The 12,081-nt window shown below is 38.6% G+C and overlaps 1 protein-coding gene across 2 annotated transcripts in view; it reads right to left on the bottom strand.

Moving 5' to 3' along the window:
• Positions 1–5,119: 5,119 nt before the first annotated feature.
• The window catches only part of LOC131878434 (uncharacterized), an 11,105-nt gene continuing 4,143 nt past the window's right edge, over positions 5,120–12,081 (bottom strand). Inside the window, exons 1-9 of one of the 2 annotated variants that reach the window (XM_059224410.1) lie at positions 8,126–8,332; positions 7,420–7,801; positions 6,838–6,983; positions 6,574–6,699; positions 6,267–6,382; positions 6,056–6,202; positions 5,810–5,932; positions 5,365–5,466; positions 5,120–5,303 (exon numbers count right to left, since the gene is read on the bottom strand). In XM_059224410.1, coding sequence (XP_059080393.1) covers positions 5,186–5,303; positions 5,365–5,466; positions 5,810–5,932; positions 6,056–6,202; positions 6,267–6,382; positions 6,574–6,699; positions 6,838–6,983; positions 7,420–7,438 — 897 coding nt within the window. In that variant the 5' untranslated portion in view covers positions 7,439–7,801; positions 8,126–8,332 and the 3' untranslated portion in view covers positions 5,120–5,185. Of the gene's footprint in view, positions 5,304–5,364; positions 5,467–5,809; positions 5,933–6,055; positions 6,203–6,266; positions 6,383–6,573; positions 6,700–6,837; positions 6,984–7,419; positions 7,802–8,125; positions 8,333–12,081 lie in introns of those variants that run through there. The other variant, XM_059224409.1, reaches the window with a different exon arrangement.

Genomic DNA, 12,081 nt, shown 5'->3' on the forward strand with positions numbered 1-12,081 from the left:
ATATCATTGGTATGATTGCGGTAGATGCTTATGGACCACATTCTTAGGTCGTGCCTGGGACATACCAATGCCACCAATAATTGCAGCTTCGTTAAGTTGATCACTAATTGCCCACTTCATCCCTTCGCAATAGCTTTTTAAAATATATTTTGATTTCATGAACTCGGATGAATTTTTGAATGTCTCAAAGGCATTTTAAGTTTACCTAATATTATTTTAAGCACCGTTAAAAGTAAGTTACAATTCTTAGGGCTCCATTCATTCGTGAAGTTTTAAGAATGCACTATAACTCCATGATATATTAATACTAAAGATAGGAAAAGCATTTTGTTTTGGCGTTGAGGGTAAATTCCAGAAGTTTCCAGAAGTTTGTCAAGACTTGTTTGTCTTGCAGTAGTGACTTTTTATCTTTAGTCTCAAAGCTTTACTGCTCAATGTTGTACAGTTTTGAATGCGAATAGTTGTCTGAGCACAAGTTCACCTAGCAAGAAGAACATCTGTTGTAAACAAAACTAGTTTAGACAAACGTCTGGAATTTGCACTCAACGCCAAAACAAAATGTTTTCCTGTCTCTAATTATTACCTTTGCGATTCTCCCTCTTGGAATACCGAGCTCTCTCATTCCATCTCAGAAATTTGCATCTGAAAGTTTTAGATTTTCTCGAGTTGTGTTAACTGAGATCACGATTGCTCAAAATCGTTTTCCACTCAGATTGTGCAAGTTTTTCAGCTCAATAAATTCAGAAGTATGTAAACTCATCTGGCAGACCGCACGAGCTATGGTCTCAAATGCACATTTCAGTTCCCACTGCCTTTGCCAATCTCCATAATTTTCCCTTGGTTCTTGGGGGGAAATTGTTTTTCAAAGGCCTTAATTGTTTGTGTCGAGCTTATTCAATCCATTACAAATTCTTGAATCGTAAAGTACATAATTTTATGTTTGAATTTCATCAATCATTTTGATGGGCGGTGTTGGCTTTGAAAGTCCAATTAAGCCTTTGAGTTTTGTTCAGTCGACGTTAAGTATGCACCTTACGGATTATGTTCTCTGCCAGCTCTTACACATTTTACCAATTGATATTCTTGTTCAGCTTCCAATTGAATCTGATTGTGATTACCATCAATGGGTTGCAAATTCAGCCTGTGAGGTTGCTGTACAAGTGCCACAGAACCTCTCGGTCATTACAGATCGAACCATGGTTTTCGCAACTGACCAAATAACATTCTTTCCCAAGAGTATGGGCAAACCATATTGGTTGGTTCCGGAATCAAAGACCAATGTTCTTCTTCAAAACACTCAACTCCAACTCAATTCGAATGTTTTGGGATATTCTTCTTCACTGGAAATATTTGAAATCTATCGAGTCCAAGGTGGCCCAATACGTCGAAATAGTTTGTTCCAATGGAATAACTTTTCGCGAAACTTCACGGTGAAGTCCAAACAAGGTTACCTTGCGAGACGGTCCAATTTGTCTGGCACTCACATAAAGGCCGCCACCAAACCTTGGAGCCCAATGAGCCAAGTCATTCACAATGATGAAACATCCGCCGGGCTTTTATTTAAGGGGTTTTATCATGATGTTTTCAAGAGTTTTGCTACCCTGGCGAGTTTCAACTTCACTATAGAGTTACTTGAAAAAGATGCATTTGGATCTCTTGGTCCTGATGGGAAATGGACAGGAATTCTGGCAAAAGTTAAATCTCACCAATTCGACATATCTCTTCCTGGTTATCTTTTCGAACTTGACAAAATGGAGGAATTTGATCTCATTCAATTGGACAATGCCGTTATGACTGTAGTGTTGAACGATATCCCGGTTAGGCCAACCTTTGGTTATGAAGCGTACGTTACAGTTTTGACCTTTGGTGCCTGGTTTGGGTCAGGGATTCTCCTTCTAATGGCATTGTTATCCTCCTCTTTTATTTTGAAATCAAACTGGAATCTCCAACAACAGATGGCATTCATTTTGAAAGCTCTTTGTCAACAATCTTGGGATGGACAAGCCACGAGGCTTTCACAACGGATGTTTTGTCTCACTTTTGGACTATTTCTGCCGGTGATTTTTATTTCATACACGGCTATGCTGGTTTCGGATTTCAGAGCCCAGCCAGATATCTACAACATTGAAACATTTGCGGACGTTTTGCATTTTGACTACCGGTTGGCTATTTGGGGAAATACCCCATCAGCCAGGTTATTGGCTGCTTCCAAGGATCCAGCACTAGTGACATTGCACAGGAATCTTTTGGATTTCCAAGGCTACGATGAAGCCCAAGTAATATTGAAGACGCGATCTAAAATTGCTGCCTTGGTGCATAAACCCACTTTTGATTTGCCACACCTTCACACGCCCAACTTTAAGGAGAAATTGGTAGTACCCTCTGGATTCATTTTGTTCCAGAACTCAGAGTTCACTGATGTATTTAAGTACTTGACAATTGCTGTAAGGGAAAGGGGAATCATGGCCTTTGAAATGAAGGCCAGTTTTGACCGGAGGATTTGTCTGAAAGATGCATTAGAGTACGAAGCAGTTCCAATCGCCTTGCACCATCTTTTTATTCCTTGGGGGATATTGTTGACAGGAATATTTGCAGCCATTTTAATGGTCGCTTCAGAGATTGCTTATTCTCTGATGAAAAAAGTTATATTGCCCAAAACTGCACTTTTGATGTTGAGGAAGTCGAGTTTTTAAAGCAAAAATCCATCCAACGTTTTCAGATGATTAATTCAGAATCGTGCAAGATATTTGAAGACAAGGAAGACACCTCCCACACTGAGTTTAGAGTTGATTGGATTGAAATGACACCTGTGGATGTTTCTTTTACGCCTGTGAACGCGGTATACCTAAGCACATTCCAAAGAAGTCTGAAATATACTTGAAAGAGTCGTTCACACTTCATATTTGAATACACCATATCTATTCAAAAGCCATAACAAAAGAAGGAACAAAAGTTCTTGAATATAATGTTTTAAACCTAAATTGATCTAGAAGCATTTTCCTCTGTTGTAGTTATTGCCCCTTTGTATTTCTTCATTCAGTTCTACTGAATTAACGTCATAGGCATATGTATGCAAAGCCTCTCAATTGTTCATGTCTTGTTTACTTTATAGGTGTGCATTCATTCCACTACTATTATGGGCCATCAGCCACAACAATTAATATTGATGTATTATTGATCAGAATAAAGGTGGAGTGTTTGTCGTGAGATCCACCCCGGGCGCTAATGAAGGGTTGTAGAGAATAAAAGACATTGATGTCAACGCGCAGTATGAAGGCACATATTCTTTGCAAACTTCTACTTTCATTTCCTGTAGATAACCTCCTTTATGTAACAAAACACTCAGATTTTGACAATGCCTTCTCTGCGTCATTTGTCCATTCCGAGTGCTCGAAATCGATCCAATTTGGGGGGAATGTCTCTAATTGCAATCCAAGATCTGCCATATTGGTTGGAGAAGGAAATTCGCATTCCTTTCTAAAACCAATTGACAAGTGTCATTGGATCATTCCCGAATCCGGAATGAACGACCTCTTTCTGAGCACACACCTCCAATTGAACTCTAACGTTTACGTATATACTCCAGCTCTCCAAGTATCAGAAATCTATCGGATCAAACAAGGTCCCATCCGACAAAATAAGTTATTTCAATGGAATAACCTGTCAAATGAATTTCAAAAATTGACATCTCAATCTTATTTATCTCGACGGTCAGATTTATCCGGTACAAAAATATCGGCAGCAACCAAGCCTTGGAGCCTCATGGTTGAAGCAGTTCCCGATCCACAAGCTCCAGGTGGAATTTACTTCAAGGGACCTTATCACGACGTTTTCAGAAGCATAGGTTTGATATCAAATTTCACACTTATTGTGACTGCTTTGGATGTGGAACCGTTTGGAATTCATTCACCTGATGGCCAATGGTCTGGTGTCCTTGGTAAAATTGCCAACAAGGAGTATGACATTTCATTGGCAGGCCATAACATTGATTTGACCAAATGGGAATATTTCGAGATGATTCATGTCCTCAGTGTCAAAGGCACAGCTATTTTGAACATAACGCCGATCAAACCCATCTTTGGCTATCAAGCTTATCTCACAGTCTTTGATTTCAACACTTGGGCTTGTATTTTTGGATTGATTGTCTCGGCAATGTTATTTAGTCAATTATACTTTGGATCAAATCTCAAATTTTCAACGTACTTCAACCTGCTTTTGGACCAGTTTTTCCTCCAAAAGTTCACGCTTATTGCCCTGTCTAAGCCTTCACAAAGGATGTTCTGCTTGGTCCTTAGCCTGGTTGGGCCGATTCTGTTCATTTTTTATACAGCTATGCTCGGATCTGATTTCCGCGCTCAGCCAGAAATCCACAAGATTGAGACCTTTGAGGATATTCTGAAGTTTGGATATCAGCTATCGGTTTGGGAAAACGCTCACTCAGCTCGGATATTAGAAGCCTCTCCAAATCCCGCGGTCATTGCTTTACATCAGGATATCATCTATTACCAAGACTATCGCGAAGCAATGATGCTCCTGAATACTAGTAAAAAGATTGCTGCATTTGTTGCTGAAGACTGCTTTCGGGTGCCAAACCTACATCGGCCAGAATTCAAAGAGTTCGTAGTTTTACCAGGAGGATATGTTTTACCGTTAGGCTCCGAGTTTGTCGAAATATTTAGCTATTTGGCGATCAAGGCGAAAGAGAACGGAATCTTGGCCTTTGACATGTCCGCAACGTTTGGACAAAGGGCAACTATAAAGGATAGAATTGCTTTGGAGGCCGTTCCAATCTCCCTTCATCATCTGTTTATACCCTTTGGGGCGTTGAGTATAGGTGTTGTGATGTCCGTGTTGATTGGCTTATGGGAGGCAAAATACAAATCCTTTTTAGGCAATTTTTCGTCACGTGGAGTGACTGCCTGAATATTATCGAGGTTACTCGTTAATACATCGTCAAAACAAGTTCCGATTTCGGGTTGTTCGTCTCCCCCAGCATCTTGAGGTTAAGACCAACGATGTATCATACATAGAAAGAATTCCAAAAGTGGGGATAAACAACCGATGGAATGAAATGAGAAAACTTCCTTACGAGAATTCATGATTTGATAAACCTCTCGTATTTCTTCGAATTGGTATATTGCCTCCTTGTTCTCTATTCGAACAAAAATTCCATATCAATTCATAATTAACCATAGTTTGTTGTGATTATGTTTGCGCAAGTTCCCAAATCCATGGCCATTAAATCAGCGTTGGATGGATCGAACATTGCTGAAGTAGTTGAGAATTCACCAGCCAACCAAAACCTGCAATAAATGTGACAAATAAGTACAAAAGAAGTTCTTTCTTTAAGCTTGAAAATCTTACAGGTTGATAGGACTTGCCGAGTTGGTTGGAACATTCGTGGACGTGGATGTTGAACCACTAAAAACAGTGACAACCGCTCCGGTAGCCTCGAAATTAGGTTCTCTGGAAGTTTTAGAAAGTTATTCTTCACTCTAGGCAGACAAAAAACGGTTTCAAAGAGATTTTGCATATAGCTGAATCAGCTTTTCAAATACCTCTTATATTTACCAATTTCCATTAGAATGCTAATTCGAAAAAAAAAATTGCTTGCAAAAGACTGTCAAGGTAAAAAAACAGAGTCGATCTCGGTGGAACAGGATTACTACGTTAACTTCGTGACACCACACCTACTTCTGAATTGCTCATCATATATGATTCTTTTTCATATTACCATTTATTCAAACACCAATGTAAGTGCGTTTAAATGGGAATAAGAAAAAATGTATCAAAACATTTTTTTACTTACTCCTCGGGATTGTTCACAAAGACTAAGAAGTTTCCAGCGGCGCCCTCTATTGTCAAGATCTCAATTCCATCCGTCCCCAAAGCCGTGTCCTCGGTTAAAGTTGATGTAAGAGAACCCGGCGAACTGCAATGCTACTTGTTATCGACATCTCTTTGACATTAGATCGATTGATGTAAGCCTTTAAGGTATTTTTGAAAGGCAACAATGGAAGGCCATCACTACCTGATAAAAATATTGTCATCGTACCAAAAACATACATAGAGACCTCCGGCTAATAATGCCTTCAGTTTTGTGGTCCATGCACTGGACGACAGACTTGTCCTGTATGCTATGCAATTCACATTGAAAAAGCTAAGTTGGTACCCATAATATGGTCGATCTCTCATTTTTGTTCTAAATGAATTAATATGTCGATACAAAGAGATGTCTTTAAGATGTCAAAAACAAGCATTATTACCCGCTGTCGCAATTGGTTCCAGCAAAATTAAGCAAGCAATCGCATGTGGTAGTTAAAGCGGCCAAATCAAGGTCATTGATTGTACTGGTCCACGTCAAGACTGCAACGACGGTATTCTAAATTTCGAAAGAAACAAAACTTATCACTTAACTTGGCAACGAGTGAGAGAAAGAAACACATATTCACATTGAATTGACAACCCTCTTTAACAATAATGTCGGTTCCCTTCCCCTGGAATTTTCATTATGACTGTTTAGAACACTCTTATATTAAGAACAAATGTTAAGAAGGGGAAAAAGGTACTCACTGCGTCTAAAACACTGGAAATCGGCATAACAATTGTAGAACCAGAGATAGTTGATGCGATTGTTCGCCTAGATGTAATTAGACCTATGCCTCCTACTTCGACCACATACGGTATTCCAATGGGAACCTATAATTTCGATCAAGCAGAATGGGTTACCTTAGTTGGTTTGGCCCGATTTTTTTTTTATTAAACACTTTTTGAACAGTAGACTTTAAACAATTTGAAAATATTAGTCAAGATATGGGGACACATTTTACAACTTACTGGGGTAGTGAATTCTCCGTTGGCGTTGGTAGTTCCAGTGATAACGCCGGAAGTTCCGGATTGCGGGATGAACCTTACACTCCTTCCAGAAATCTGTCCTCCTGCCACGGTTCCGATGTCACTCACACGAACAGTGACGCTTGTCGCTAAAATGCAATTAATTGTGTGTTTGGGGCACCTATATTGTTCGGCAGTGCTTATCGAAGAATTTTTTGCCAATGACTCGTTTACCCCCTTTTATTGATTCAACGACTTTCGATAACATTCTTTTCTTAGTACATTTTGTCTTTCTAACGGCATATTTTTACCACAATTTATCTTTGAAAAAAAACAAGGGGACTTAGGAGGAGACAGAAGCATTACATTGTTCCATTTTTCAAAAGTTTTCAAAAATTGCTTCATTTTTTAGAATGGCTTTGCTATACGTTGTTAATACGTTCGTAATGAAAAAGGTTATCCACGAACAAATCAAGAATTCAGACCATGATTGAGTTTAGTTGATTTTCTCTTCTTGTTAAGAAGAAAGTAGCCCTTATTTACTTCGCAGTAGATCAACTAGGCATACCAAGACATGTCACTTACTTGGAATTATTGGGGGCATAAAAACGGGCGAGGCTATTGGATTGATGTTGATAGCAGCTTGAGATTCGAGAAATATTCGATTGTTCTCGCTATTCACAAAATCAGTGACCACAGCCGTAACCAATGTTGCCACTAATGTGATAATCAAGCCAAGCTGGAGATGGTTGAGAAAGAAAATCTTATTAAGAAACAATTAACAGATTAAAAAGCAGACATGAACTACTCACCGGAACAAGCGCAGGGAAAATTCCTTGGCGGTTTTGAGCGGGTCGTTGAAAATCATGAGATTTTTGAAGAGATTGAGGAAAAAATGATTCGGATTGTAAGTGTCGATCATATAGCCCTGAGTGATAAGGGTGGAGTTGGTTCTGGATATAACCATCTGCAATGTAATTTTACGTGTTAGGAAAGTACATTGAAGTGTGAACAGCAGGCACTTTGAAGATATTGTAGGTCGCTTATCGCTTAAAAGTCACAAATTCGCTGGTGGTTTCTGAACATGAATTTATACCTACCTGTTCTTGGTACGCTTGAGCATTTCAAAAATTGTAGTTATTCAAATACCTCTCGAAAAACTTGATTTTGCGAATAAGGTTTATAAGGGACATTATAGGATTGAAGCTCCTTGATATTTGATCTATAATGTGCTTAATGCTTAATAAACCGCAATCATTATTTAAATATTCATTATGGAACAGGAATTCACCATTGACGATGCTGTTAGGCGAAGGACTTGTATTTTTGAGGATATTTGTCTTAAGCTCAATATCCCAAAACTATCCTCCGAAAGCCAACATACTCTGGAACAAAAACGCGAAAAATTTATAACCGCTCTAAGCTGACCAAGGGGATAGCATCTGCTTCCCGCCACGCACTTATTACTAATCCAAAAAGGAATCTGGTCATCGTTGAAAGTAGTGTTTGAGTGTTTTTCGAAACTGACGCTCTCCATAAAGAGAGGAAAGTAGTCCAAGAGGTAAAAATAAATGCGAAAGCTTTTAACAAGCTTGCAAATTCAAAGTGAAAAACTAAGTCCACAATCGGCCTCTTCGATTACAGAGACAGGTCTATCCACGAACCAAAGGGCTTAGCAGACATGTTGGGTGATGAATTTTCTTAAATGTCTACCTCTCCTATGAAACCCCAATGGCATGAGCGGTTTTGATAAAACGACATTGAATGCATTAATTGCGATTAAAGACTTGAAAGTGGCTAGCTCGCCAGGTCCTAATGGAGTGACTTCGAAATTCTTAAGGAAATGTTCTGGGGTCCTGGCTCCATTTTTTGTCCATCTAATGAGATCCATCGTGGACAAGCACACCTCATACTCGTACCTATATTCAAAAGAGGTGACAAATCAAACCCAGCCAACTATCGAACTAACGTCCAATATTGCAAAGGTACTTTTAAAATCATGAAGGCTAAACTGGTACGGTATCAAGAGAGCAAAGTCATTATACCCTCGTGGCAACACGGCTTCCACTCTCATCACAGTACGATTAGGCTGCTGATTCAGAGCATTTTGATATGTTATAACAAAGTTACAAACTCATGACTGGGTGGATGTAGTATATCTAGATTTTACGAGTGCCCTCGACAAAGTGGGCCACGAGCTCTTATTTCAGTGTTTAGTTTCAATTGGTGTTCACGGGAAAGTGTTAAAATTCATAGAGGGTTTTTTTAAAAGAGCGCAACCAATATATTAGAGTGGATAATACGCTAAGTAACGTGTCTAATATGCTGTCTGGTGTACCACAAGGCAGCATCCTCGGGCCTATTGACACATTGAAGTAGCAGCTGCATTGAAGCGGGAAAGGAAGATGACGTCATCGTCAAATTTTGGGAGATCACTCCTACTTTTGAGGCTTCATATCTCTTTGCTGAGGGATTAAATTGAAGGTTCAGTTCTTCTATCCATTAAAAGAATGGTTCATGCAGGTAGGTATTTTTATAAACTGTCTAAGTTTCACTCATTAACATGCATAAAAACTAATTTTAGAAGAAAAAAAGCCGTTTTGCGGCTGATTTTTTTGCATTTTAGAATTTCGTATTTTTGCAATAAACATTTAAAAACCTTAGAAACTGTTATTGTCCAATATTGAGATTTACATCTTGGATTTTTAGTACTCTACTGTTTTGAAAAGTGCCCCAATGACCTCCCAAAATTTGTGCTGCTTTTCATCGTGCAGCTGTTACTTCAATGTGTCAATAGAGGGTGTTACGCATCAGCTGACTTTCCGCAACCTCTCAAACTAGCTGCATCGTGGGAGCCACAAAAATAAGAGTGCTGCGCTCATGCACATGTGAAGTATGACTTTTAATGGAGATTATAGAGTAATCCTTATGAATTATTAAAAGAAAAAGAATGGCAGTACCACAGATAAATTCTACATCACGACGGAAAGTCCCAATAAATCACCCAACTTCAAAAATGAATTTCAAGTGAGGCCATTTTAGATTGGTCAAGATTGGCCCGATCGGTGACGTAAATGTAAATACTTAGCACTGAGTTTTTGAGAAAATTTGCCAAATCATGGTTTACGTTCATTTATTTTTTCTGATTCGGGGTGCTAGGGTCGGAGGGTGCACCTCGCCCGACCAACGAAGCCAGCCATCACACCATCCATGTCCAAATTCCAATTAGCAGTTTCAAGTCCGATATCAGTTTTGGTTCTCCGTCTGTGGGTGTAGCTAGCGTCTAAAAGTATCCTTGAGAATTTGATGTTATCGAATGTGCTAGTTACTTTTATCTTATGACAAGGCCAAGCTAAAGTCTTCTCTGGCAACCCTTTTCGTCTGACAACGAACCTGACACCGTTTGTTCACAATACCGTTTGAAGTTGGGTGATTCACTTGGACTTTCCGTCCGTATCTGAAAACGTTTCTTGAATTACTTCAATTTAAAACGAAAAAGCAAGAAAAATCACCTCAGCAAGACTATACATGCCATTGCCTCTCCTTTTGCAAAAAGTCGTTGGCAGGATTAGACCACGCATTGTCACCTAAAACTGGTTCCGACTATTTTCCATTCTTATAAAATTTGCCCTCTTGGATCTTGGAGGCTGCGCTTGTCAAGGGTCGTTTTTCATGCTCGTACTCTTCTAGTAGAGAGCCCTAGTATAGCATATTAAAAGTACATAGCACCTTCATCATTCTGATACCACAAAATTACACTCACTTTTCCACTAATCTTATGTCAAAAAGAAGCAGTTTTGAGTGAACAATTTACAATTCAAAGCCTGCTTTTACTAACGGCCAAATTCCCCAAAAGCATGTCTTTTGAATTCTTCATCAGCATATATTGAATTTCAATTCATCAATAACATGAGGATTATTTTCGATAGCTTTTTGAGAAAAACCCGCGTAAAAGTTCGCACTTATTATCAAATGAGATTTGACATTTGTTGTTTTTTTTCTATTTACAAACGACCTAAAATGGTCATGGCAGTAATATTTCAAAACAATATTACCCGTAATGAATTATTACGACGGTCAAAATTTGGTTTGCCTTGAATGGCCTGTGTGTATTGAGGGTATTCTCCAGTGGAAGTCACGTTTACGCGTCAAATAATCTAATTTTGGTACAAAAAATGGCATACGATGTAAATAAAAGTTCAAGATAAAACAATTTCAAAACTGAAACGCATGGTTCCTCTCTTTCTAGCAAAAGTTGTTCTTGAAAAAAAGGATCAGATATCAATATCTTCCTTACACACACATAATTCATAGCCAATCTCGTCGTGCCTCCCACAGCCAGCGTTTGTCATGGTTTACTTTTTGAGGGGGGAGGGGCGAGAGTAATATCCCGTATACGTATGGATTTCGGCAAATCGTATGGCTTTTAATGGTAATAAATTTAATCTTATGGCGTTTGGTAACATCCCACTGGTTCAAGATAATTGAATAGCGGGGAAATCCAAAGATCATATAACGAATAGATCTCGCATAGGCCTGACCTCAGTGAAAAGCAAAGTGGATTTTGAGTTAGCAGATCTGTACGCAAAAAAAGAAGGGTAGTAAGTAGTAATAATTAGAGTCAGACCAAAAATGTTTTTTGAATAAAAATATTTTTCACATATTTTTGGGCTCAAAATGAATATTCTTGTCAATTTCATTTTTTTGACCATTTTTTCTTTTCTTCGTGCGATGATACGTAACAAAGAAAAACATGACTTCTGAGAACAAGGTGTGGATCAGTTGTGGATCAAATAGAACACAAATTTAATCATTAGGTGAGCAAAAGTGCCCTAAACAAGAGCATTAGACTCTCGAAAAGAATCAATTGTATACTGTACCATAACGTTGGTATCACTTAAACAGTGTCCTAATGTCAAGCATTGTAATAAACAAGATTTAGTTTCTTGCCAATAAAATAATGCAACTTAATAGATCATCCAGTATGTGCGATTGTTTCCCTAAAATTTGGCAACAGAAAAAGACAATAAACAGGACAAACAATGACCTTTTGGCAATTTCAGCAACGTTTCTGCAACCCAACATTTCTTTTTCTCCACTTTTTCGCACTTACTATTATTACTTTGTATTCTTTTTTGCATATTTTGCATATTTTTCTTATTTTTCCCAATAACAAAAAAGTTCGGTCAAAATGGCAACTGATTTGTTTAAAGGTCTATTAATTAGGAGCCAGCATGCACTTGGCAA

The sequence above is a fragment of the Tigriopus californicus genome, chromosome 3 (assembly GCF_007210705.1).
Source record: "Tigriopus californicus strain San Diego chromosome 3, Tcal_SD_v2.1, whole genome shotgun sequence".
Lineage (NCBI taxonomy): Eukaryota > Metazoa > Arthropoda > Copepoda > Harpacticoida > Harpacticidae > Tigriopus > Tigriopus californicus.